Raw genomic sequence first — 26,903 nt, forward strand, 5'->3', positions numbered from 1 at the left:
ACCACAAACCCTGAGTGTCTTCTGGCATCCCAATCCTATCTCATGTAGTAATCTCTTATTGCCCTACAATTTCTTGTGTAATTTGTTTTAATGTGTGCTGTGTAAGAATACACTCTACAGAAACTGAAACCCAGCAGAAAGCAGGTGACTTTTAAATCCTCATTCTCCACATCTGGTAATTTATTTATTCCAGGATTTGACAATATTTACACCTTAACCTGTTTCGGATCGTTTCACAGTTGTTCAGATTTATCCCCTGCTGCACCTAGATATTAGATAGCTATGGTGGACTTCACAAATCTCCAGTAACTCAAGATCACCAGGCATGCTTTTATCTTTTTTCCTGCACAGTGTCCCTTAAGACTGAAACTGTCCTTCAAGCCTTTGTTCACTGCTCTCACACACAAAATTAAAAAAAATAAAAAAAAAAATTAGGTGAGTCATTTTAATGGTGATTTGTGAGGGTTAAGACCTTTCAAGCACATTGTATATTTGCTTTTTCGAATTGAATATTTGTCCTTCACAAATCTTTATTTAACTCATGCTTCTGCCATGACCACAGTCAATGATCTTCATGTTCTCAAAACGGCAGATTACAAATTCATCCTGAGCCCATCCACTGACACCAGATTTCTCTTTCTAATGCTCTATTTCAGCACACAGGCAATTGCAGCACATGTGTCTCTTCTCACTTCGCATTTAGATTTTTCATGCACACACAGACGATGGGAGGCCCAGTTAGAGGTACTGCTGTTCCTGGCTGACAGATATTTTTGGAGGTTTGGTTGTTTCTTTAAACAACACAGCTCAGGTCAGCTACAGTGCTAAGTTTATTACTTTAGCTCAAAAACCAGAGTGTTGCCAAGTGACAGATAAGAACTGTGGAAAGAAACTCAGAATTTCATTTCTGTAAGTGGATGCCTTTCTTATTTCAAGTTGTAGTTTTTTCTGATCTCTAAATTGGCTCCATTTTATCCAGTAGTATTCTGTGCTTATCCAAAGCCCCTAAGTAGGGTGTCTGGGGCATTCGGTCATCTTGGTGTATGGCAGCTGTATGGCCAAACATGACATCACTCCGAAGAGTGAACCAAGTAAGTACATTCATATCACTTAATTATAGGTATCCAACTACTAAGTAACTCTTCCAACAGCTCTACTACCTCCACTTCCCCTGCAGTAAGTAGGAAGGTGCTGGCATCTAAAAAAGCTCACATGAATCATATTCAGGATGCCTCTTAACTATTTTCATGGAATGGAAGCCGAAAGGTTAAGGTGTGCACAGCAAAGAACAGGCAAGAAAAACTGAAAAAAAAAAAAAAAAAAAAGTAACTCCCATAATCAAAATCCTATTGGGTGCCCACATTATTCACTGACAAGTTATGAAATTGTAGGAAATTAATTTGCATAATTTCAGCATTGTGGTACATCTTCTGTGGAACATTTTTGAAAAAATGTCTTTGGCAAGCTTTCTCTGTCTTCCATATGTTTTATTATAACAATCATTAAAAGAAATCCTCATGTATCTGGATCTTTCTCATCAAGCCATAGCAGTCTTCAAAATGGAAATGGCTCAATATAAATAAAACAAATACATACCTAATTGTTTGGTATAAATAAATGCTTCAAGTGAAGATTGCCTCCTAGTCTGCTTTTGGATGCCATGCTGTATGTGACACATCTATAGAAAGTACTGTAGTTTACGAGAAACAAAGTGAATTCAGTAAGCCACTGAAGATTCACTTTCTCTCAAAGGTTCCAAGTGCATTTAGTACAAGGATCATAACAACTTTGAAAACGTACGGTCAGAGTCTTAGCAGATCACCTGGTGATTTGAACAGACTTGAGCAAATTGCCAGTGTTTGGCTTGTTAACAGTAAACTGTAATTTAAAATTGCATTAAAAAAATAATCTATGTGTTTTAAAATTGAAAAGAACCATTGAACATTCAAGCAATTCTTGACTCAACTGACTGTACCGAAATTCTGATATTGGACATTGCCTTCTTATCAAATGAACATGGAAAAGAGAAACAAAACACTTGAAGCTTAGAAGAGTTAAATATGAGAAGTATTTGCACTCAGTGTGTCCTATTAACACTGTTTTATTTCCTTTTTACAAAAGTAGAAATAACAACAGACAAAACTTACTTGAAAAAAATCAATGCTTTTGCCTCAGTCTCATTGAAAAGCTGAGCAGGCAGAGTCCTGGATGAAACTTTGATAGTATATTTCATTGACAAAGGGAACTAAAGATATATGACAATATATCCATGCAAAAGACAAAGTACAAAACGTGCTCTGTGGCCCAACAAACATTTGGAGGTTGCCTGTGTCATAACAATTTTCAAATTGTTACTTTTGCTCACCCATGCCTTTACACAGTACAGCTTACAAACAAGTTACATATACACACATATCATAAAAAAAGTCTTGTATATGGTCTAACTGCTACGAATTAAGGCATCCTAACAGCTGCTGTTTTGCTGGTGAGGGATATGTCTCGTATTAGTGTTTCAAAAGGATTTATTTCAGGCATTTCAAACAAAGTGAGACATCGTGAGATGTGGTTTAGAGGAAAAATTCCTGCAGCTCTGGCTCTTCAGAACTCTTTTGACTGTAGGATTTCTGGCTTTTCTTACTGATGTCATCATGCCTGGAGAGAAAAAGAAGAAAATTACTCTTGGTAACAGTGACAACTAAAGGGATTTGTCTTGTGTTTATTTACCCTGTTTTATCTGATTTGCAAGTTTTGAAGTCTGAATTACTCTTTTTCTTTGGACTTATTTCTCTACACAGATACTACATACATTACTTCTTAATACTGTAGATTGCTACTGACTTTCCCATAGTTCCTATTCTGCAATCAAAACTGGAAAGCAATAAAAAGATTAGAAATTTTTTTAAAAACACAGCAATAATTAATAAATTGTCAAAAATTTTTGGTAATAATGGATAGAATGTCCCAAATGCCCTAAATCCTTTAGAATACAGTACTGCAGTGATAAAAAGATCAACTACCACAACCATCACACTTATCCTGCTTGTTCCTGACTCTACCTGAAAGGGAATCTTTTAGATTCCATCGAAAATCATCAGAGAGAAATAAGCATTTTCACAAGGTAGTTCACTGGACTTACTTTATGTGTCTACTTCAGGAGAAGATGGTGGCACATGCAATAGGAAAAATGATAAGGACTATGCTTCTTTCTAAGACAGGCACCATACCTTATTGGACATTGTCATTAGGTAATATCTTAATCGTAAGGGTTAAGACTTTTACCAAATGCATAGATAAGGATTGTTTCTCTATAATATGTCTTATTTTCCACATTATGTAAAATTTAATTAAAGAAACCTGTCTATATTTGACCCAAATGTTACTTTCCAATTGAAGGTAGAAAAACTAAACATTAAACATTTGCAATGTTAAGTTTCTTCAGTTCCTTTCATATGCCTTTATTCTGAATCCCCAGATGGTTCCCCTTCCTGTCAATTAACCTTTAAGATGAAGAATTTTGGATTAAGCATCCAGCCCACAGCAACTTTCACAGAAAGCTTTCATTTTTAGTTACTACTGCTGAATGGTGAAACTCCTACAATAATCACGACTAGCTGGTTGGTAGCTGCAAAGAACAGATCCTGATGGTTAAAAATCCACAGCAAACAGCAATAAATAAATAAATAAATAAATACAATTTTTGTTTTAGGCTTACAGATCTGTGAGTCTGATTCTTGCAAACCAGAATTTCACTCTCATTTATTCCAGTCTACTATCACTACAAAGAACCAAACATCCCCAAAAGGCTGATTCTTAGTATGCTTAGGTATCCTTCTGGTTACTTCAGGATTCAGCAGTGGCTGACCTTCTGAGGGACTACCCTTGCAGATGCTGGTAAGAGGGTAGAAGGGAGCATTTTACTTTGAGTCCCCTGCATTCACCACACATATTGTGGCTTACATACCCAACATAAGAGCAAAAGACTTAGAACAGAATTAGGGGAGGCAGAATTTGCAGGACTGAGAGGAGGAGGAGCACTTAACTCTTTGCCATAAAGTCTTGGCACTTAGCATGTGTTACACTTGTCAGAAATACATTTAGTGTTAAATATGGAGTTTTATGAAGTGATGCTTTCTAAGGCTAAGATAATTTGGATCAATTAACTACTGAATCAGCTTGGGTTTGCAGTGGTGACAGACACTGTGTCCCCACATTTAGAGGCAGCCAGGCATTTCAAGACCTCACTCTGCCATTCTACGGTTGCACTGTGATCTTAAAGAGGGTCACATTTATATTACTAACTAGTAATATTACTAATATTATTAATATTACTATTACCAATATTACTAATATTATGCATATTGCTATTAGTAATATTACTAATATTACTATATCACTAACTAGTAATATTACTAACTAGTAACCAAATTTCTGGTATCTTCTGGAGCCTGTAGGAACAGAAATATCCCCAGAACTATCCAACATCCCTTCATGCAACAGGCACCAATATATAATCATAACAGTTCACAAGAGAACAACAGTAAATTCTGTGGAACAAGACCTAAATTATTTCTATATTGATTTTATATTGTATTAGTTTGACTCAAAACTGTTTTATTAGACATACAGATAAACATCCTTTTTCTAGAGCACATATTTGGGATGAAGCTGCAATTTATCCCGCACTGTATCTGGCAGTGGGAAATCTGTTAGGTTAGAGGCACTTACTATTTTAGAGGCATGCCCAGTTTACTATCTGACAGAAACCTGATGGTAGATTCTGCTGATTGCCCCTGATGTATGAAGCAATTTTAGCTGTTGATAGCTGCAGCTAATACAGGGCTTTGTATTGATACGGTGAGTTAGTGCTTACTTTAATGTTCTGCAGATCTCAGATGAGTTAAAGTGTGGGGAAGAACAGTTCATTGGCCTACATGAAAGACGGATAAAACTACAAGCATTTGCTTGGAATTGTAATACACAAGAAACTAGCTGATCTTTCCAACAGGGGAAAAAATATCCCAAGATAGCCCACACATCTGAAATTTATGCTAGAACCTTAAGAAAAATAATGTGTCTGAAATTTTATAAGGACCCTAGGAAATTTAATAAAGTTCTCTATGATTAAGCTGTAACCAATATGAAAATATAAACTACACAGCCCGGATGTACCTGGGTATTTTAATGAAACAATAAAAAAATGCAATAGAAGCTGAAGAAAAATCACAGGAAATGGGTGGAAAAGAATGTCATTTGACTCCAGGTAAATTTTGTATAATGATTTCAGATTTGAGAAGATTCTAATACTATCCCTTATATAAAGGTCTAGAGTTAAAATGGGTTTAGGACTGCGCCCCTGAATAAAACTATCTACACAGGTTTAAAACACCAAAGACTGCATTGTTTTCCAGAAAGGTTATTTTTCCAAAACTGCTCTGAAACAGTAATCACACAGCCTCCCCAGAACACCCAGGGAAGAGTTCAGACTATGTACAGAGACACACAGCACACCTGATGGTGATGATTTTCCATTAATTAAGTTTCACAGGCTAGACAGCAGCATGCAGTGGACTAATGACAGGCACACATTGTGCCCTTTCAAAAATCACAACACATGCTGAAATGTACATCAAGGGTTGGCTCAGAAATTCTTGAGAGACCAGATACCTGTGTTCTGGTTTGTGAAAAGCACAATATATTGCATGAAATTTGTAAATCTCATGCCACTTAATCTGGCATACAATTTGCCCACTTCTGTCCTACTCTGTACAGTAACAGCCCATTCAAGCTCTGCTCCAAGTGCATTCTTCTCCTTGTTTCCTGCTCTGATTTTTCACATGCTCCACTGCCATGAGAGCATGAAAAAGGACAGCAGCTTCAGGACATGGTGCATGGATCAGCAGTGCCCATGTGGATGGTGAGATGTGAGAGCTCAGTCCTCATGAGACTCTAGTAGCTGCAGCCAGACCTGCACCATCTTTTACTGCCTCAGGGGAAATGCCACCCTGCCAGGGACTTCTCACACAAGAGCGTTTACACAAGGCAACAGCAAATTACAGCAACCAGCTAAATCCATGAGATGGCTCTAACATAAGTGTGCGATTAATGGCTGTTTCATTACTCCAGGACTGGACACACAGCTGGGCATTTTGACCGGAGACTGCCCGCTGATGTTACCTCAAACTGCTGCTGTACAGGCAGCTTTCTACACTGGAATTTCCCTGTTTCCAAGACAGAATGAAACTTCTTGGAAACTTTACAGTTCTTTGTTTCACATACACTTTGCCAATGATTTCAGAAAAAAGAAGACTTTCCTTTGCGTTACTGGAATTGACATTTTAAATATGGGAAGATCCTGGCATTAGAAAACAAGTGAACAAAAAATAATATTAAACATTTAGAAAAAAGTAATTTGAAAGAAATTTAGGCTCCTGAACTGCAGGATGACTAATATATAGTTTTCCCAGAAGGATCTTGAAATGTGTAACTTTGGTGTGAATAACAAACAGTTCCAGGCCCAATGAAAGGATTTGTATCAGGAATGCTGTAGCCAGCAGAAGCAGAGAGGTGATCGTCCCCCTGTACTCTGCTCTGGTGAGGCTGCACCTGGCCTGCTGTGCTCAGTTTTGGGCCCCTCACTACATAGACATGCCTTCTCTGGACATGCCTGGAGCAAGTCCAGAGCAGGGCTACAAGGCTGGTGAAGGGCCTGGAGCACAAGTTCTGTGAGGATCAGCTGAGGGAACTGGGGCTGTTTAGTCTGGAGAAGAGGAGGTTCAGGGGAGACCTCATTGCTCTCTGCAACTGCCTGAAAGGTGTGGGGAGCTGGGGGTCAGCCTCTTCTCATAGATAACCAATGATAGGACCAGAGGGAATGGCCTCAAGTTGCACCAGGGGAGGTTCAGGTTGGAAATAAGGAGACATTTCTGCTCAGAAAGAGCAGTCAGGCATTGGAACGGGTTGTCCAGGGAGATGGTGGAGTCACCGTCTCTGTGAGTGTTCAAGGAGAGGTTGGACGTGGTGCTTAGGGATGTGATTTAGTGGGTGACATTGGTGGTAGGGGGGTGGTTGGACCAGATGATCTTGGAGGTTTTTTCCAACCTTAATGATTCTAGGATTTACATCTCAGTTTAACAAAAACAAAACAAAACAAACAAACAAACAAAAAATCAACCAACTAACCAAAAAAAACCCATATCATCACATTTCGAACTTACCAGTTGAAAAGCAATGACAGGTAAACTTTACAAAGCATTTGCTTTTACAATGAACATACATTTTATCAAATGTTTTTTTCCACATTGCTTTTACAGACCTTGAGGAACTTGTCTCTATCTGCCTTTTTAGTCTTCCTGGAATACGTCGTCATTAAGCAGTTCAAATGAGTCAAAGTTATCTTTTAAAAACAGACTTAATGTCAAAGTTTGAAGGACAGTAAGAAAAATCTGTAAAAACGGGAGAGCACTAGACTTAAAGTGCAGTATTAAGCCTCATGTTCTCTGTACTCTCCATTTAGAGATGAACTGTGGCATTTCTGGTCTCCTCGTGAGAGGAAATTTAATTTCCATTCTCATCTGGTACTTCACTTCCATTCAACAGAGGCTGAATACTCAGCCAAAGTGAACTATACTCCCTGGTGGATTTATGACTACTTTTTATACTCACTTGGAATTGAAATCTTGTAGCCAGTTCAATGGTGACATCAGCAAAAATCCATCATAAATTTCTGCTTTTCTAGGAATCAAGATGTTCATCTACTCATGTATTTCCCTGCTTCTACATCAATCAATTCTACTATTTCAGTTATGAATAATGTTAGCAAATACATGCAATTTGAGAAGACAAAGTGACAGAGATGCTAAATATCACCATGCACATACCAAGCATAGTTACACAGATGTTCTTCATTCAATGTGCTAGAGGAAAAACTGGTGTGGCTGCAGTAAGGCCCCTAAGGAAGTACAACATCAAATCAGTTAGAAACATGCACTGAGCTTATCACATGCATAACACGGAACACTATCAAAATAGCCATGGTAACATTTTAACAGATTTCTTTTTAAGTTAGTAAAAGGTCTGAATCTGTTACCTCTTCAAGATACAAGTTGTGGCTCTTTGGGCTGATACCAAAATGCATACCTTCCGTGTTCTGATGTTCATAACAATGACATGCAGACATGACCTTTTCACAGATAACATGCATGTTACAGTGCAAGCAACAATACTGTTAGAATTACCTCATCTAAATCCTTAAACTTGTTCTGGAACTATAAAAAACACTCATAAGCTTGCAATCTATCAGAACATCTTTGAAGAAATATTGTCTTTTCCTCTATCACTAAAAAATCTGAACCACCCTTTAAAAAAAAAAATAAAGTGCCATTGGGTTATGAAAATGTTTCCATGGTAAATCAGCACTTTGATTAGACAGCGTGTCTTTAAAGGCTGAAATCAGCAGTCCATACTGTGATTCTGACTAAACCTTAATAAATCAACTTCCACTTTAATTTGGCCCATTAGATCTTCTTAATTTCATTTCATGTTCTAATATCACAGTGTTTTAGCAGTACCCATTAATACGGACTGCTTACTATTTCCCAGTTCTCTCTTTCTGATTTTTCCATACTCATTTTGCCTGCTCTGTGCTTAAGATTTTCCTGTGTTTTTCTTCCATTACCTCGTCATACTTTTTGCAGTATATAATTCACTATTCCTCCTCCTACACATAGTCTGTTTTATGTTCTTTCTCTTTTTTTTATCTTGAAATTATCCTTTTGCCTAATGTCTTTCCATCCACTCCTCCCCTTTCACCCTGTCTTTCACAGAAGATTAAATGATCTACTGTTCTCTTTCACTCAACCCTTTATTATATCTCCAGATATCCAAACTTCTTTCTGTTCCACACACACACTATGCTCACACTATTTTCTACCTGTCTCTCTCATTCAATACCTCTTTCTTTCTCTTGGAAGACACATTAGTTCAAGTATATTTCTCCCTTCTTTTGAGCAAGAGAGCCAGCCTACTAGATGGACATGTTCCTTTTTCTGCTGTGATCCACAAAAGGGAATTCTGTTCTTCACAGAGAGGGGATGATCTGGACCCAGTACGTTTTGCTACAGACCAAACATACACTCTGCAAAGAGAAGACCATGTGCTCTGAGGAGAGGGTGGGTACTGGCAACTTAGATACTTAGAGGATGGCAGTAAATGCAACAGAAGCAGGGAGAACCCCTTCTGCTATTTTTACTCTTTATATTTTGACACTTACTTTTATCCTGTCGGCCTTGTCAGTCATGCCTACTGGACAAAAACAGACGAGTCCTTCAGGAATTTACTCCTCAGAAAATACCAAGGATTCAAGTATGGAATTCTCTTTTTATGACTTGTCACTCAGAGCAACATTAAACATCATTTCCAGATGAATCATGTCTCTGTAGAGAGCTTTCAACACAGAATGCATGCACTAAAAGGATGGACTAGCAATGTCTACCATTCCCCGAGAAAGCCTTCAAAGATTAAAACAGTGGACTGGCTTTCTATTGCTCAAATAAATTACATGCGTATATCCTTTTGCTATAGAAAGATAGGAAGAAGAAGATGTCAAACATTCATTACTTTAAAAGAAAAGAGAAAAAAAATAAAAGAAAAAAGGGCCCTTCCTCCTTTCAGTGCACTCACTGGCTTGTTTCTTCCTTTTGTGAAAGCTGCTGGATTTCCCTTGCTGTCTGCTGTCTTCCTTCCTAATGACGTAAAAGGCAGCGTCGATGAGGTTTTGATCAGGTTTGCTGTTTGGCAGTTGTTGTTGTTATTTTGGTTACCACTCAGCGTCTCCATTATGGATCTAAAGGTTCCAAAAGGCCTTTTTAGCTGGTCTCCTGCTGGTTCCCCAGTGCTGGGTGGAGCCCGCAAGAGTGCTTTGCCCCGATCTTTGTCCTTTTCCTCATTTAGTTCTGACTCTGCTAGCTCCACCTGCACCACTGGCTCCTCGAAAGTTACTCTGAGTTTCAAATTCTGGGAGGTTCTGCGCTTTGAAGATGGAGACTTGAGAGCACTCTTAGGGCTTGTGGCAACCTTTTGAGCAGTGGCACTGTCTGTGCTGGACGGAGAGCTGTCTCCACAAAACTGGCTCTGAGGTACAGTACCAGACTGATACTGGGCTTCATTATCTGGATCACTGCTCTCTGAAGTAGGGGAAGGACTGTGGCCATCCACTGACTTAGAAGCTCTGGTGCCAAAAGGAAAGCGGCGTCCTGCTGCTGAAGTGTGTTTCTTAATCATCAGGTGCAAACTCTCTGTGCTCTCAACACTTTCCACTATGGGCTGAGGCCTTGGCTTGTCAGTTCTTTTCACAGGGGTGTTCTTATGGTCCTCAGAAATAGCTGAGTCCGTGTCAGACTCACTGAGAGACCTCTGCATAAGCTGCCTCAGTCTGGCTAACTTCAGCTCCCTTTTCTCTGGCAAAATCTTCTTCACGTTCTTGGAGGATGCATGAGCATCCTGAAATTCCAAAGTCAGCTTTTCCTGCGTGCAGACATTTTCAGAGATTTCCTTTCCCAACAACTGGCGCAAGATTTTATCTGAGTCCTCATCTTTTATCTTGGCTCGAGTGCGACTAGAAGTTCCCAAGCTGCCAAGAATCTGAATCCCATCTTGGGTGTTCAATTTACTTTTTGGTGGAGACAATTCATCTGCTTCAGATGGTTTCCACTGGGGTTTGCCAGAGGCAGGGGATGATGGCGAGCTTAAAAAAAAAAAAGAGGAGGAAATACCACAGCCAAATTAATGCACATATAAAATGCAAAACTGCCATTTCCAGTTTACAAGTCTGTCTCAGTTTATTGTTAGTTATCCTCTTTTTTGCTACTCACGTGGAATTCATTACTATGATGCTACAGTGAAGAACACAAAGAGAAGGATGCAACCCTGCTTCCATTCCTAATGAGGATTTGAGCCTCTTTACTTTCTTTTACAAAGAAAACTCCTTAAAACAAAAACTTAGGATCATTATTTCAATGCCAAAGATGAGTTTCTCAGGAAAACTTTTGAGAAACTACTGTCTCCTCTTTGTGGGAGTTGACATGGTTTAGAAAGTGAAAAAAAGCCACAAGGACAAATGCCTACTTGGAAGTCGTATCATAATACAAAAGTAGGTTATTCTAAATATGGACAAGGTATCATCTCTCTGGATAGCAATGATTTCATAAATCTAAACTTCATCTGGTACTAGTAACAGCCATGTAAGACCTCATAAAAAATCAGATCCATTCACACTCAAAACCTTCTCAGATATGAAATACTGAAAAGCATGTGAACAGTGACATTGATTCATTTCAGAACAATTAGATTGACGAATTAAATTTAAAACTCCAAATGTTATATAGTGATGAAACAGTTATCTTAAGTCTCATTTGCAAAGAACATAAATTACACAGGCTATTTCTTTCCCCATGACATATGTCAGAGCTCTTGATAATCCAAGTTCTTATTTTAAGCAACTTTTTCTCTAAGCAATGGTAAAGTGACAAAATTAAGGTTGGTGTAAGGCAGTGACTCTATAAATCCTGTTTCTTTTTTTTGCAGGCAACTTCTACCCTGCTGAGTCCATAGGCAGTGTACAAAATTCACGTGTATATACTATCCATTTCATCTTCAATCCATTTTGAGTTCTCCTCCCTGCCAGAAGACAGGCAAACCAAAACAGTCACTGAAGAATATGCATATGTCTAAAATAGATAATCCTATCAAGATGGTTACATTCTCTTAGATCAGCTTCTGGCTGCTTGGAAGATGATAAAATCCATAAGGGATTTATAGTTGGAAGAAAAAGTAGTAGCCAACTATGAAATCAAATTTAAAATAATAGTTTATAATTTTCAGGCTTGCTCATTTAACTAAAATGATGTTGAAACCTACTCTTTTACAGAAATAATGAATGATGAGAGGTCTGCTCTCACCTGATCTTATCTGATACTGAAAGTGAAACAGTCCTGGTGCTCACAAGCACACAGGTGAAAGACCACTTGGGAAGTCCAGTCAGCAAAAATCACAGAAACCAAATGAGCTGGAAGACAGCGTTTGGTCCCATTGCCCCTGCTGAGCTGGCAGACATGGAATACAAAGACCATGAGTCTATTAAAAAAAAAAGAACAGAACAACTCTTTCCAGTGTGGTTTAACTACTTCAGAAGGAGTTCAGATTTTTCAGCCCTTTCCTAGCCAAAATTCTTTCAAAGAAATGCATCACCAATCCCAGTGTCTTTATCTACTGCTGTAACTGTTTGAACTTGTCTGAAACACTGACATGAACTTCACGGACATGGTGTACTTACTCAGTGCATGAGATTCTGTAAAAACAGAACAGAAAGCAGTCACTGCTCCTACACATGATGTCTCAAAGTTCAGGCCACCAATGCCAGTGGAAGAAGGTTTTGTGCTGGCTTTCTGTTTTAATATATATTTAATTCCCTAAAAATGTTGTGAAACACTGCATGTATCTTCCAGAGAGGAAACTGAATTAGAAGGTCATGATACACCATGCTGTATTTGTACATGAGTTACTTAATTTATTTCAATGTCATCTTGAGATTGCTATTGGAGGGAAGTTGTGTGCTTACCTGATTACCATGCACCATATTGGAAATCTATGGCAAAAGTCAGAGAGAAATGTCAGGAGACTATAGGCTCCAGACATGTGCCTCTACTGGAAGGACCTCTTTCCTCTTCTTTAAGGCTGCTCATTTTGTATCTATTTCCAGGACTTGCACTGACAGAGTATAAACAATATATAAAATTTCTGGAGTTTTGACTTTTTATACAAGCTACTGCAGGCAAAAGATTTAATAAGTGTAAGGAGTCTTATTAATCTGAAAGCAGGTTTTGCTGGTAACTGGCTTTATGAATCACAGCTGGCAGTAATGTATGGTGGACCACCATAAGGTCAAACTTTACAACTTTCCTAGGGGGTTCTGGGATTCTCTGCAATTCATCTAATACAAAATATATTCTATTCCACTATAAATCTGATTTTTACTCTGGTGGGAAACTGGGACTATTAATACCATACTCAAAATGTCCAATATTTATACAGTATTATACACTGTCAAGTTCTAAAAGCTCAGCTTCAAGCCCACAAGGTAAAAGAAACACATTTGCTTTGACAGAACACATCTACTATTTGACAGGTCACAGCTTTTCCTGATAAGCGTTACACCATCGAACTGTAAATCCATGCTACAGTAGAATTCCAGTCACATTACCTTGAGGACATGGGCAGTGACTTGCCCTCTGACCGCTGGGCTTCTAAAAGCTGCTGGAGCTGGTTCTGTAATGTCACGCGTTCTAATGTCTGCCTGCAAGAAAATGTAAGACTGTTTACCTTGAATTTCAGAGCTGTCAGCATTAGTAAGCTACAGGATAAATGATACTATTTGTTCAACTGTGCATTCCACAGAGAAACCTTGTTAACTTATAATTTAGAAAGTAAATAAAGATGGAGATTTTAAATAATGACATATGCAGAGTCCGTACTTTTATAAGCTGTCTCTGAAATCCTGAGGGCATTTTGTGATCACTGTACAATATAAAGGTACAACATAAAGATGTTCCTTTATGAAAGATTATTTATTTTACTTCATATAAGGACAAAAGTGGGATCATAAGCAGCAGTTCACTGGATTTGAGTCACTCACAGAAAGTAATATTCCAGAAACAAAGATCCATCAGAGCAAAAATAGGGCCACTTGGTTCTTGTTTGTTTGTGGAAAGGAAAAGGACAGAGTAAGAAGTCACTTGCCATGTTTGGTGGATGGCCTTTGCTGAGCAGACAATGGCTCAGACAACTGCTTTCTCCTTTTCTCCCTGCAAATGGACTCAGGGAGGAGTCTTTGACTACTGGGAAGGGCAAGTCCAAGTTTACTCAGCTGCAGGATGGAGCTACGTATTCCAAGGGAGTACAATAAAAACATATCTACTTACTGCCCAACCTTCCTGAAAGTCCTACCTGTGCTCTGCACCCACATTATATTCAGTACTGCTGTACATCCTGCAGTCTATTACTTTCAGTGTGGTGTTGTGATCTACATTACTCTGTAAATAATTTTAGAATCCAATGTTAAAAAAAATTAGAGTAGTAGATGCAAATTACCAGCGGTACGAAAGTGACATCCATACTGGAAACTCCATTTACCACAGAACTGTAAGAACATTCTCTATTGTCTTGCTAACGTGGTTATTTCCATAGGATTTAGTTTAATAAGTAAACTGTAAATCTTCAAGAAGTTCAACCAAAATGAATTTGTTACAAAAGTTCTTATCCCTGTCCCTGCCCCTGTCTAATTTTGACCCTCTATTCTAAAATCAAAATATGTTTTTAGCTTGTTATCAAAACAGATAACATTCAATCTTGTTTAGTGACATATGTAGGAATCAGTGCCTCTAAACACTGCACAAACAGAATTATTGGGAAACTACTGGAAAAGAAGAGACTTCCAGCTTTTCATTAGCGTATATACACTGTCTTTCACCTGGAATATAATCAGCACATTTGTTTTTATTCCCTGGTCCTGATCAGAAAAAATGAACATATGAAAGTGACTTCTTATCTTTTTCTTCCAAGCCCTACTTCTCTTGCTGGAGAAGTAATATGTTTTCAGTACTTCTGTTCTTATTAGACCTGCAGAACTAACACAGTTCTCCAGCACTGAGCTGGATTCTTTCCTAGCTCACATACCAACAGCAGAAGATCTAACTATGTTCCAAACGCAGTCTTTATAACTGGCAATGTCAAAGCCAGAAAGAATCCAGATGACTTTCAGACTATGGGCTTGTACTTGCAGGGCTAACAAAATTAAATGTTTTACTTATATCAACATGAATCTTAAAAGTACTAGAGAAATACAGAGTGATCTTGACATACTGCCTTGCCATTATGTTTTACAGCACAATCATGCTTTAGGTAGATCTTGGCTTCCTTTAATTTTCCATCTTCCTTACTCTTGCCTACATACTTCCTTACACTATTTTAAAATCACTCCTACCATCTGTCAACACTGGCTTATCTTGCAACTCTTTGCAGAGACACTCTCTTTTGACAGATAGGGAAATTTTGATTTGAGATTTGATTGTGATGCAGTTTATCTGATTACTTGTCCTTTATATTTTTTCAACTTCTATTTTCTGAATATCTAAATAATGTAATTAATGTCTTAAACCTTTAGCTTTAATGGAAATGTCTGACAGCTCTTCTGCAGATTAAGATCCTCATTGCATTTAAAAATTTGATTGTGATAAAAGAATTAAAGTTTCCTCCATTTTCACAGTTCAGCTAGTTAATAAATACCTCACAGTAGGGAAACCTACACATCTTGCCAGTAGGATCCCTAAGGATGTATAACATACACATGTATCTATGATAACATTGAAAATAAGGGATCTCAGCTCCTTGGAACAGCAATATTGCTAAGTATTAAAAATGGGCTGATTCAGGAGACAAGACCACTGTAACATTATAGGTAAAGTGAGAAAAATCTCAAATAATTTTCTTCAGACAGGATTTTCTGTGAAGATGTTTTGCGATTGCAATGGCAGGTGTCCTGTCAATCAGGAGCACATTTTAGTAAACAAATCATAACCTTTTATTCCCTATTACCCAACGCCTGATCACCTCCCCTGTTTCTTCTTTGGCTGAGTACTACAGGTTCACAAGCTACTCTACTCTCCTCTATACCATATATGTACAATTTTTCTTTTTTTCCAACCATTTAATTTCTCCTTTCTTATGTTTTGAGAAGATGTGATCTTTGTTTTACTGTTCTCACACTGCTCATCCTGTTTTTCTCAAGCTTCCACCTTATTTTGGAACAGTGAGGCCTTCTACTGTCCACTTATTTGCTTAGCATTTCTCCTTATTATTACTACACAACTACCTTGGAATACTGAAAATCAGTTTCAGAATCAGAAAACTTAGTTTCTCCCAGTAAGAGGCTCTATTTACTTTAGGATACCTAAATAACTGTGGACCACATCTACCTCCAAATGAAATCAAGGTTATTCAGTAACTGAACAGGGAACAGGCTAAGGAATTAGGCTCTAATGAAGGTTCCATGGTTTGTTGCTTTACTCCTTTGTTTCAAATAAAACAAACAAGGACAACCCTATATAGCAAAACCAAAACATCTTAACTAAGTTAAAACAAACAAAAAAACAACCAAAGAAAACAAACAAACAAAAACAGACAACCATTATAAAGTTTATATCGTCTGTTATTATACTTCTATACAACATGAATTACCACACAAAAATCTCCCGTCAACTTGTACACACCTTACTTTACCACCACTAAAATATTTTTTTGTCAATCACTTTTACAACTATTCCTATGAAGTTTCAGGAAAAGTATGGCTTTTGTCTACAGAACACAGAAAAGTGTTGTCAACAGAGAGCATTCAACCTTTTCTCACCTTCTTTTGTCTCATGGTGTGCTTTGACCTTTGCCTTGTCAGAGATTTTGGCTTGATAGTGTATCAGTAAGTTATTAGTAAGTGTCTGATTCATTATTTGATTTGTAAATCCAGGTCCATAAACACAGGAAGACCCTTTCATAGACCCTTCAGGAATCCAGGTCTGTCATCAAACAGCATTGCAAAAGAAGCCTAGGCAAGCATTAATTTTATGTCATTGGTTCTGACCTGGTCTCTTCAGGCCAGGAAAGCCCAAACAATACAAGTCATTACGGCTATAGTCATCAGTGATAGAAACCATACACTTGTGCAGGCAGAAATTTTCTACTTTAGCAGCTGACATTTTTATAGACTCATGAAATCAGTGAGAGAATAAGTAAGATTGTAAGGCCTGCAGAGATGTTGGAAAGCAAAATGAAAACCAGTATTTTGATAGGATTTGTGAAAAACTTGTGACAACATTGGGTATTCTCCTTCAGAAAATCTTACTGGTTTGACCAAACCTCTACAGTTAACAAAAGATGCAAATAAAAGATTTTATTTTCAAGTTAGTAATGGCATTTCATTTATTTATTCATTGATTTATTATTGTTATTTACTATTGTTATTATTATTTTTTTGTGGTCTGCTTTCCTGTTTTAGCTATGGAAAGGACTTTTTGGTTCCTTTGCTCTTTGGGGGCAATCTCAGTTAATCCCCTTGTAATGATTTGATGGACAATTTCTAGTTAAAACTTATTTCCTTCTTTCAAATATCAAGGCTTTTCCTTCTGAATGAAGACTTCGATCCAACTTAGATGGTTTTGTTATCTTCTCATGTTTGTATCTTTAATCTGAACTGCTTTGGATCGAAGAGCTGCAAGATGTGAAAACTCTGGCAGACTGTGATGTTATTGTTTTCTGCCTTCTTTTCAGGAATGGCTCCAAAGCTTGTGAAGGATTGGGATAATTTCTGTCTAGAACTACTCTGTGTGGTCTTGACTGGAACAGCTCAGAAGAGAATAAAAGAAGGTTTGTTCTTTGGATTCAGACTTTTGAAGATAGGTCTTGCTAGGTGTCAGTCTGAGACAGTTTCTGTGCTGCTGTTCTTGCACAATGTCAACCATTCCAGTCTTCCTGTGGTTGAGCACATAGCAGAGAGAGGCTCTGGTTGATAAGAAGCCCAGAATAAAAGCAGCTTTCATGATCAGCTCATGTTTACAGCAGCTGAGAGAAAGTTGCAAAGCAGCAGATAAGCACTTGGTGTGTTGATACTACTACCCTTCCGTTCAAGTGATTCATCATGATCCAGCTGTATCTAAAACAATTAACACCAGCAGAAGTAGGTGGAGAAAATATAGCAAAGCCAGCACAGCTGTGGGAACCTTTCCCACATAAAAGAAGTTTAAAGTGACTTGGACTGTAAACTGGACTTTAATCTGATGCTTTTGGTTTCTCCAGAGCTGTTGCAACCAATGAATTCCTTTGCTATGTTACAGGTAAGGTTCCTTGAGAAGGTGAAGAAACTGCCCCAGCCACATGCTTCACGCTGTACTTGGATTTTTAAACATCCTCTACCGATGGTAAAAGTCTTCTTCCATCATCTCCCCTGACTCCTGAGAACAGGCCTCTAAACATGGTGCAGTGCTTCTTTAGGAGCCTACTCACAGCTTGAAGAATGCAGCCCAAACAGCCATGCAGTACCTCTGCTTTCAAGCAGAAAATAGAGTGTTTCACTGACTCAGTAAACTGTAGCAGGGTAGCACAGCAGATTCACGTCTCTTTGTGTTTGTAGAAGAGGAAGAAAAAGCTGCTGTGGCACTTACTGGATGTAAATAAGAAGCCTGAAAAAATAGGCTGCTGAAGGGAAGCAGATTTAACTCCAGCTGAGACAAGCAAAGGAACACATCAGGAGTCAGATAAGAATCATTTAAATGACTTCCTGTGCATGTAGACTGTGGGAGGACAGAGGGGATGCTTGGAAAAATGATAATGCTTTTGTCAGGAAAGTCAGAACCACACTGTGTCTATGGGGGTAAATAGCCTGCTATCTGACATAAGAGGTTTATTTTCCATATGAGAGGTAACACGTATCACGTACTGAGTGAGCACTGAAGAGACTGAAACATGGAGAATCCATGGTTGCCATTGCTACTTCCTGTGCTTGTTGTTTGTTTTCCTATTGAGTTATGGGGAAAACAAATCATTAGATATTGAGATGACTCAGGCGTTAATGCAGGCTATTCAGGAAATACATTTTTTTCTTCTTCTTTATATCAGTTGATCTGTATATTTTAGTGTTCCTTAGCAAATGAACAAACAACAAAACACCTGTTATTTCAAAAAGCCTAGTGAACACAGTGCCAGAAAGTAAAATTATGAAAATTATGATACTCCTGAATTCACTGTTTGTGTTTACAAGAGTATAAATGTAAAACAAGACTGATGATTTATTGAAGAGAAAATGCCTTTATAGCATAAAAGCTTTGAGGCATAAACATAAAAAGCATACTTTAAGTGCAGTAAGTTATTCTGCAAAGACAAAGGACTACTACTACACACTCTCTCTAAAAACAGGATAAAACAGAGAGTTGATTATAATAAAATAGTTTTATCTAGTTTATTTTATATTTTATTATTCTAATAAAAACTGTATCACTGTGGCATGTTGGCTCTGGCTGGCAACTAAGCACCCACATATCCAGTTCCTTATTCCCTTCCCCCTCACCCCCTCAGTAGGACAAGGGTAGAAAATAGGAAGAACAAAAGTGAAAAGGTTCATGGGTTGAGAGAAACCCAGGGAGATCACTTACCAGTTATCATCACAGGTAAAACAGACTGGACTTGGGAAATTTATTGCCAATCAACATGTATTTTTAATTATTGATTCAGGTATTGGGAAACAAATAAACAAACAAACAAAAAAGACAAGCATATAAAACTCCTATCCTCCGCCATTCCAGGTTCAGCTTCACTCCCAGGTTCATCTACACTCCAAGCCCCTCTCCTGCCTCATTGCCAGGCTTCCCTCCAGGCAGGTCTCCTATCCTCTTGTTATTGTTGCAGGTTATACAGGCCCCTTCAGTGATGTAATGACTGACACAGGTCAGGGTCAGTGAGTAGCAGTTTCTTTCTGCTGCTTCTTCCTTCTCACTCTTTCCTGTGCTCTGGTGTGGGTCCTTTACATGAGCTAAAGTTGCACTAGGGGAGGTTTAGGTTGGACATTAGGAAGAACTTTACCGAAAGGGTTGTTAGGCATTGGAATGGGCTGCTCAGGGAAGTGGTGGAGTAACCATCCCTGGAGGTCTTTAAAAGATGTTTAGATGTAGAGCTTAGGGATATGGTTTAGTGGAGGACTTGGTAGAGTTTGGTTAGAAGCTGAACTAGGTGATCTTGGAGGTCTCTTCCAACTTAGATGATTCTGTGATTCTGTAACTGATATGGCATAGGCTTATGCATGGGCTCCAGTCCCTTCAGGAGTGTACCTGCTCCAGCAGGAGTGCTCCATGGGTCACAGTCCCTTTGGGGGTGTGCCTGCTCCACTGGGGAGCACCTGCTCTCCTCTGACCTTGCTGTTCCCTCTTTTTGTCCCTCTTTTGTACTCTCCTCCTCTCTCTCTGTCATCTTCTGCCCTTATTAAAATGTTTCCACTGAAGCACCCTCAGCTTGGCTGATAGACTCAGCCGCGTCCTCTAGTTGGTTTGCTGTGGCGCTGTCTGAAACCATCTGTGTCTGCTGCCAAGCAGCCCCTAGCCTCTTCTCGCAGAGGCCACCTCTGCAGATCACATGCTAATAAAACCTTGTAGATTACAGCTAGTACTATTGTCCACATGCTGTTTGCATAATATGATACAGTCCCATTAAACATGTTATTTTCAACCAGCATTTTCATGGCTTGTTTTAAGTGAGAAGCTCTTGGTCATGTATCTAAGTTGGAACTAAGCTAGATCAGTGCTGGTGTTTTCTAAAAGTCTCAAGACTATTTAGATGCTAAATCACAGTTACTGCACCTATAATAAAAGCAAGCAATTGCCTAAATTAATGTTTCAATATAATAGGTTCTTTACAGAGCACTTGTAAAAAAACACACTAAAATATTCATGCCAGTTTCTGTGAAGAAAAAGCAGAGCACAGAATATATCCTGCGTGGTCGCTGTAGGCTTAGTTGTCTTCTGAGTTGAAAAAACACCCTGAAACTACTATTTTTGTTTTTCCTCACAACATCAGAAAACAATACTGTAACTGTGAAGAGACTCCCGCTATATAGAAAACAATGCTGTGTGAAATGAAATTATGATCAGCAAAGATGTTAACTCAAGGGAAAAGGGACAGTACTGCTTATATACATGTATGTATCTCATGCATGCCTTTTTTCACTCCCACTCCCTTCATCTGTGTTCACAGCAAACTGCCTGAAAAACTAGCTGCTAAAGGTGAAGGGGCAAGAAAGTGTGTTGACATAAGGGAGAAACATGATTTGAAAAGATCACATATGAGAAGCATAAAATGGACACTTAAACTGAAGACAACAATATTGTTTTAAGAATGAACCCTCTGTTAAGAATTAAACACTTACTCCTTTAGTTGTTTAGTTAGCTTCACAACCTGAGAGGCCAATGACATACATGTCTCCACAACCACTAAGTAGCGGGAACACATGGTGTGCCCGTGTCGCTCAGCACTTTGTGAAGGTTTCTCTCCTACATGGTTTTGCATGGTGACATTTGCTCCATATTCAACCAATGTCTGTAAAAACACAAAAGAAAACATTGACATTTGTAAACATAAATCTCTGCTGTGAATTCTCATCAACACGAGAAACTTCTGGGTGCAAACCACTCCTGAATAAAATGCTTGAAAAATTTGAAAAACCAATCACTTTGACAAGTTTGTATGCACTTGGAATTCAAAATACATACTACTAAAATCTATTATTCAGGGGCAAGGGTAACAGAACAGTATTCTGTGGTGCAGAAGAATTATACTACACCCATTGCTGCAGTTTCAATGGCCTTTAGACATGTAATATGTGTATCTGAAAACTACGGTAGATACTTTCCAAAAAATCCTTCAGGTCGAGCAGGCACAAATTTCTTTTTGCAGAAAGAAACCTGTTTGATGATAATTTCAATCTTTTTTTTTTTTTTTTTTTTTAATGCAGAAAAAAGTCTCGTTTTATAGTTGCTTGGTTACCCCCTATTACCTTTTTAAGATACTGAAATAGTTGTCAGATCCTAGTCTTTAGGAAAAACAATGCCTCTTGTTCTGTGGATACTGATGTGCTACTCACTATAATAGCCCAGAACCTTAGCTTGTTGCTGGAGAACTGTCCAGGCTGTGAGTATGGTCTCTCAGTTACCCCTGGAACTTGAATCCAGAGCATTGTAAAGACAAAGGAAGTTATGTCAGGCTGACTTCAAGACATCCAATAACTGAAGCAAGAACTGAAACCCAACCTTCACTCTTTGTCGTTTGTTTGTGATAATCAGTGTTACACACTATTCATGCCTACAGTAAGACTTAAGTGCCTGCAGCAGTGTTCAGATACACACTGCATACAGCAGTCTGAAAAAAGTGCTGAACAAAACCATAAAGTGTCCAAAAACTAGAGCATCATCAGAGGAAGTGGGTGGCTAAGCTCTTGGCTGATTTATTCAGGCAGAGCTGGTAAGCCAACCAGGGTTTAGAATGGCCTTGTTGATGCAGAATCACAGGCACAGAGACATTTACACCTGCAGACAGAAAAGAGGAATGGTAGGCTATCTTATTTGCTAGCTCTATAAATGAAAGAAACTTATGAACAGTCTTGCACTGCATCTTATGTCAAAAATTTGGGGTTAACTTACCAATAATAAGGAGGTACGAACCTGCAAAAAGCAATCATATAGTCTGGAAAATGATAGGCATGTTGCCTGTTCATAACAACTTTGAATGAGAGAGAAAGGGAATCACTGACTCTCTATTACACTCAATTTTCTATACTAGTACTCATTCTCCCTCTGCTTTCTTTATTGCTTCTTTCTTTTTACCAAATCATACACTGCACGCTGTTTAAAACTAAACTGTTATCTCACTGGGCAGGGGCCTTATTTGGTTTCACAGCACAGCAAAACATGAACTGCATTTAGCACTGTGAGGTGTTAATGAAGTGACATATACTAAAATTGTTTATTTTAGTTGTCATTAGATGTTTTCATGATTTATTCCTTGTGGCTTCACATCAACAGAAATCACTATTTGATTTTCATATTTATCTACAATAAAATAGTTTTAGAAATTCTAAGCCATTTATTAAGGTTCATTTTTCATAGAGGAAGCAAGGCAATTCTCTTTCTTGTTCAGCTTCATCCATGAAAACAGCCTGCAGATGTCACCACTCTGTTCAAAATAACTTACTTCCATTTCTCCCCTAAGTACATTGTACATGTTGATGAGGACTTGTTGAGGTTAACAACAGTAAGCCTAGATCTACAACAACAGCTTCCATTAGTGAATCACAAATATCTATTCTATCAACTTTTTTTCCAGCTGATCATAGCAATTGTCTGGAACACAATAACAAAAACACTAAATTTTGCACAGGTGTTATGATGTATTTATTAGATTCTTATAAGAGTCTGTATAGAGTCCATTCCTGACAACTTTAAACGAAAAAAACATGTTCCATCAATAAGAAAATGCAGAGGTGGTCATGTCCTCTAAATTTACTTGACTGTTTTTTTTTTTTTTTTCCCCAAGTCTATTCATTCAGCTCAATTGCTACCTTGTTCTCTTTCTCTCTCTCTTTTTTTTTTTTTTTCTTAATTGTGTCAGATTCTTAAACTGGCTTGTATGTAGTTAGGTCTTCTCTGAGCCCAGACATATAAATAAACTGTTATAGTAATAATAAGAAGCTATGCATCTGTAGCTTCAATGTTACAGTGTACATAAATATTTTTAGCTCCCTGAGAGGTTAGCTAACAAGAATTAACTAGGTGTATTTCTTTTAGGGTTGAACTATTACAAATCTTCTGTGTTTGCAGTGATCTAAGAGGTGCTGTGGGTCAGTTCACCTGTGGTAACAGGACTAACATGTTTATTGATATAAGCTGAGTGCTTAGACTCTGAGAAATACTCCTCCTTTGACATATTTTCTTCCCCATGTTGACTTGATCACCTTGACTTCTATTTCTATTGATTTCTATTTCTTGGCTTCATCTACTTTTTTAGCTGTTCTTTCCCAATGCCTAATTTGTTCATGAAACACCTTTCTGCAATCATCTGAAATAATTTTACCATTATTTCTTCTCCAAACAGCTTTCACTTGAAGTTATCACAAACCCCAAATACTAGAATGTACTCCCATGACTAATGGTCCTAGTGACTCTGATGGACAAAGGGTACATCCGTGTTCTTCAACTCAAGTCAAGATACTTGTACCTTGCCATCAAGTTCAACCATAGAGCTTTTTTATGTCTACACTGAACACTGGTACTGTACAAAGGTATCTAAACTGGTTTATTTAGATCTGACTCTCAAAAGCACTATAGCTGTGTAAACCTTTTCAGCAAGCCAAACTATCCTTTACAGCAGCTCTGTACAGCAGAACTGTATGTTGGCCACTCAGTGGCCAACCTGATTCACTGAGAGCTGGTTAAGAAATCACCATCACACTATTTTGTTTAGCATAGATAGGTTTAAAGATTAGAAGTCTGGAAGGGATGATTTGCTAAAAGTGTAAGTCCTTCAAAGCAAAACAAACTGCAACTGTTAGACTTTCATACGGAAAAGATGAAGAGCTACAGCTAAACAGAAAAAGAAACAGAAAGAAAATATCATAACAGTAAGAAGAGCAGGCTTATCTACACCGGATGTTCTTTTTTAACATAAAAACATATATTAGGTATTTTTGTGTATATACTATGTACTATATAATCATGCTTTCTTCTTGCAGTATGATTACTTTAGATTTATAATAGCACCAATACAATAGCATCCAACAGAATAGAATCGAGAAAGTAGAACTTTCTGGTATTTTAGTCTGAGTCCTACTTGTTTGAAAGTTCTTTCTTGCAGTATATTTTAGGGTATCAATAATTATTCCTACTTGTAAGACCTCCTGTAAATGTTTTAATAGTTGTTGTTATTCAAATTTGATTTAAATTAGGTTTCTGATGTAGCTATTACTCTACCTGTATGCATCCTAGATAGCCATGTTGAGCAGCTATATGAACAGCAGTATTTCCATCCTGGTCAACTTCATCCAGTGAAATCCCTTGTTCTTGCATAAACTGAAGAAGCCACAGAAGTATTTTCTCCTAAGAGAAGGGGGAAACAGATGCCACAAAAGATAAATGACGAAAAGCTACAGGTACAGGAGGAATACTGGTACTGTCATCTGGCATCAATAATGATCAATAATTCCTTTCATAAGACCTTGCTTTCAGCCTCTCTTAACTTTGTAGGACATAGTATATCAGGAGTTTGTCTCTGACTGTTTTTTTTTTTTTTTTTTTTTTAAGGAAATATACCAAAGTATTTTAATCTGCCTTATAAAAAGACGTTACATCACTGTAACACATTCTGACAAATTGTACACTGGAAAGCATGCATGCCTATATCTTGCATAGGACTCCTGAAGTACAACAGCTTGTGTGTCAGCCTGAAAATCTTTTTCTGAAAGCTTCACAAGCTTCTTTGGAAAATTACAACAGGAATACGTACAGATCACAGAGATGAGCAGTTAGATTCTTCAAATCTATCATCATGCTCCATGATGTGCAAGAAGAGAAGCAAGGCAACTAAACTCAGGAAATCTGTCCATCCTGAGCTCTCAGTGCGCCGATTTTTCAAGGAAAAGGAGATGGAACCTCGAATTCTTTAGGTCTCCTCCAGAATATTCCATCCATTCAGGATCTCTGCTTTCTACTTCATAGGGACAAATTGTCTGGAACTTATCTTCTTTGCATTTCCATTTTAACAGCAATTTTGTTTTTTGTTACAGGGCGAAGGAATAGGTATTTATACTTGGCTGAATGCCAAATATAGATGACAGCCAGCATGGAGGAATGACTTAAGATCACATATCACTCTTAAAATGCTTTCGAGCAATTTCTGGAGATGCCTGTGGTGTTGGCAAGCAGTGGAGAAGGATTGCACTACTCCTGTAAATTTCCCTTATGTTTTAATAATAACAAGAAAAATATTTTAGAGACATTCCTCTGCGGAACTGGAATACAGTTATAGCTGTGAAATTATATATATCTTCAAAATGTAAAAGTGACCAAAACGCTGAGCATGGCCTATAACTTTATGATCACAATCAGCACGGAGAAAATTAGGCTTTCCAGTCATTTATGTTATCAACATAGAAATCAAGCACCTGTACGACTAAATGCCATCATCTCTACTTAGAAGTGTCTGTGTATTAACTCATCACAGGCACAACATTAGAAACCTACTGAAACAGTTTGTGTTTCTCTCAGATGACTATGTTTTTTAACAGATGTATCCTTGACATGACAAACACAGGTAAAATAACTTCAGTTTTCTTCACTTTCATATGGAAAAATGAAAAATCGTTTATCAAAATATACTATACAACCCTTTCGTAACACTCATATGATATACCTGGAAGAAAATTCTTCCTAGGAAAAGGTTTATAATCATCTATTTACTCAGACAAAATGAAGAATAATAAAATTTATTTAGAAGGTTAAGATAATGGAAAATAGTCACATACTTGTTATGTAACAGGACCTGATATACACTGACAAATTACTCAGTACAGCTGATAATTTTAAGACCTTCAATGGACTTACGTTGTAGCAGTGGTTATTGTCCCTCTGGCATATTCCACACCTACAACTATGCAAACCTCTCTAAAAAAAAGATTCTGGGAAAATGTCACAATACATAATTTCTGTTTTGGGACTGGCTCCATCAGCTTTTGAAACAGAAAGAGCAGTTAGCAAAGACCATTTAAATGATTAAATATACTACAAATGGAAGGATTAGCATGGTGAAGAGTACAGACTCGACAGTCAATCTTTGCCCCATTACTTGAAATTGATTAAATAGATACCAGTTTTTTTGAATAAAAGACTAAGGTGTGTGAAAGGAACACAAAAATGACATTACAAACGAAAAAAACAATCATCTTGAGGTGCATAAATGTGCATTTACATATCTGAATGCCACATACTGTGCCCACATTGTGGTCTCTTGCACTACACCACTGCTGAGAGGCACACAGAAACCCCCCGAGGCTCTCAGTAATGCTGTAGCTCTGGTTCCCCAAAGTCCCTCTTGACTCTCTTGAGCCTGCAGGGAACAAACACTTGGCATTCCTCACCCTCTGTCTGTTACCAGTGTGGCCCATGCTATGATAGTATCCATGTTGGAAAGAAGCTATAGCCCTTTGAAGCTCTTAGTCAGGACCTATTATGTACATCTGGGATTGCACCATCACTCCTTCCTGTTGTTCAGGA

The 26,903-nt window shown here is 38.0% G+C and overlaps 1 protein-coding gene across 2 annotated transcripts in view; it reads right to left on the minus strand.

The window, feature by feature from the left end:
* Positions 1-2,414: 2,414 nt before the first annotated feature.
* SNCAIP (synuclein alpha interacting protein) overlaps positions 2,415-26,903 on the minus strand; it is a gene marked incomplete at its 5' end in the record, with an annotated part of 53,880 nt that continues 29,391 nt past the window's right edge. Inside the window, 6 exons of one of the 2 annotated variants that reach the window (XM_084305806.1) lie at positions 2,415-2,695; positions 8,100-8,146; positions 9,675-10,741; positions 13,256-13,348; positions 21,011-21,180; positions 24,606-24,731. In XM_084305806.1, the coding sequence (XP_084161932.1) occupies positions 2,537-2,695; positions 8,100-8,146; positions 9,675-10,741; positions 13,256-13,348; positions 21,011-21,180; positions 24,606-24,731 (1,662 nt within the window). In that variant the 3' untranslated portion in view covers positions 2,415-2,536. Of the gene's footprint in view, positions 2,696-7,877; positions 7,949-8,099; positions 8,147-9,674; positions 10,742-13,255; positions 13,349-21,010; positions 21,181-24,605; positions 24,732-26,903 lie in introns of both variants that reach the window. The other variant, XM_084305807.1, reaches the window with a different exon arrangement.

This window comes from Netta rufina (genome assembly GCF_964035555.1).
Source record: "Netta rufina genome assembly, chromosome: Z".
NCBI classification, from domain to species: Eukaryota; Metazoa; Chordata; class Aves; order Anseriformes; family Anatidae; genus Netta; species Netta rufina.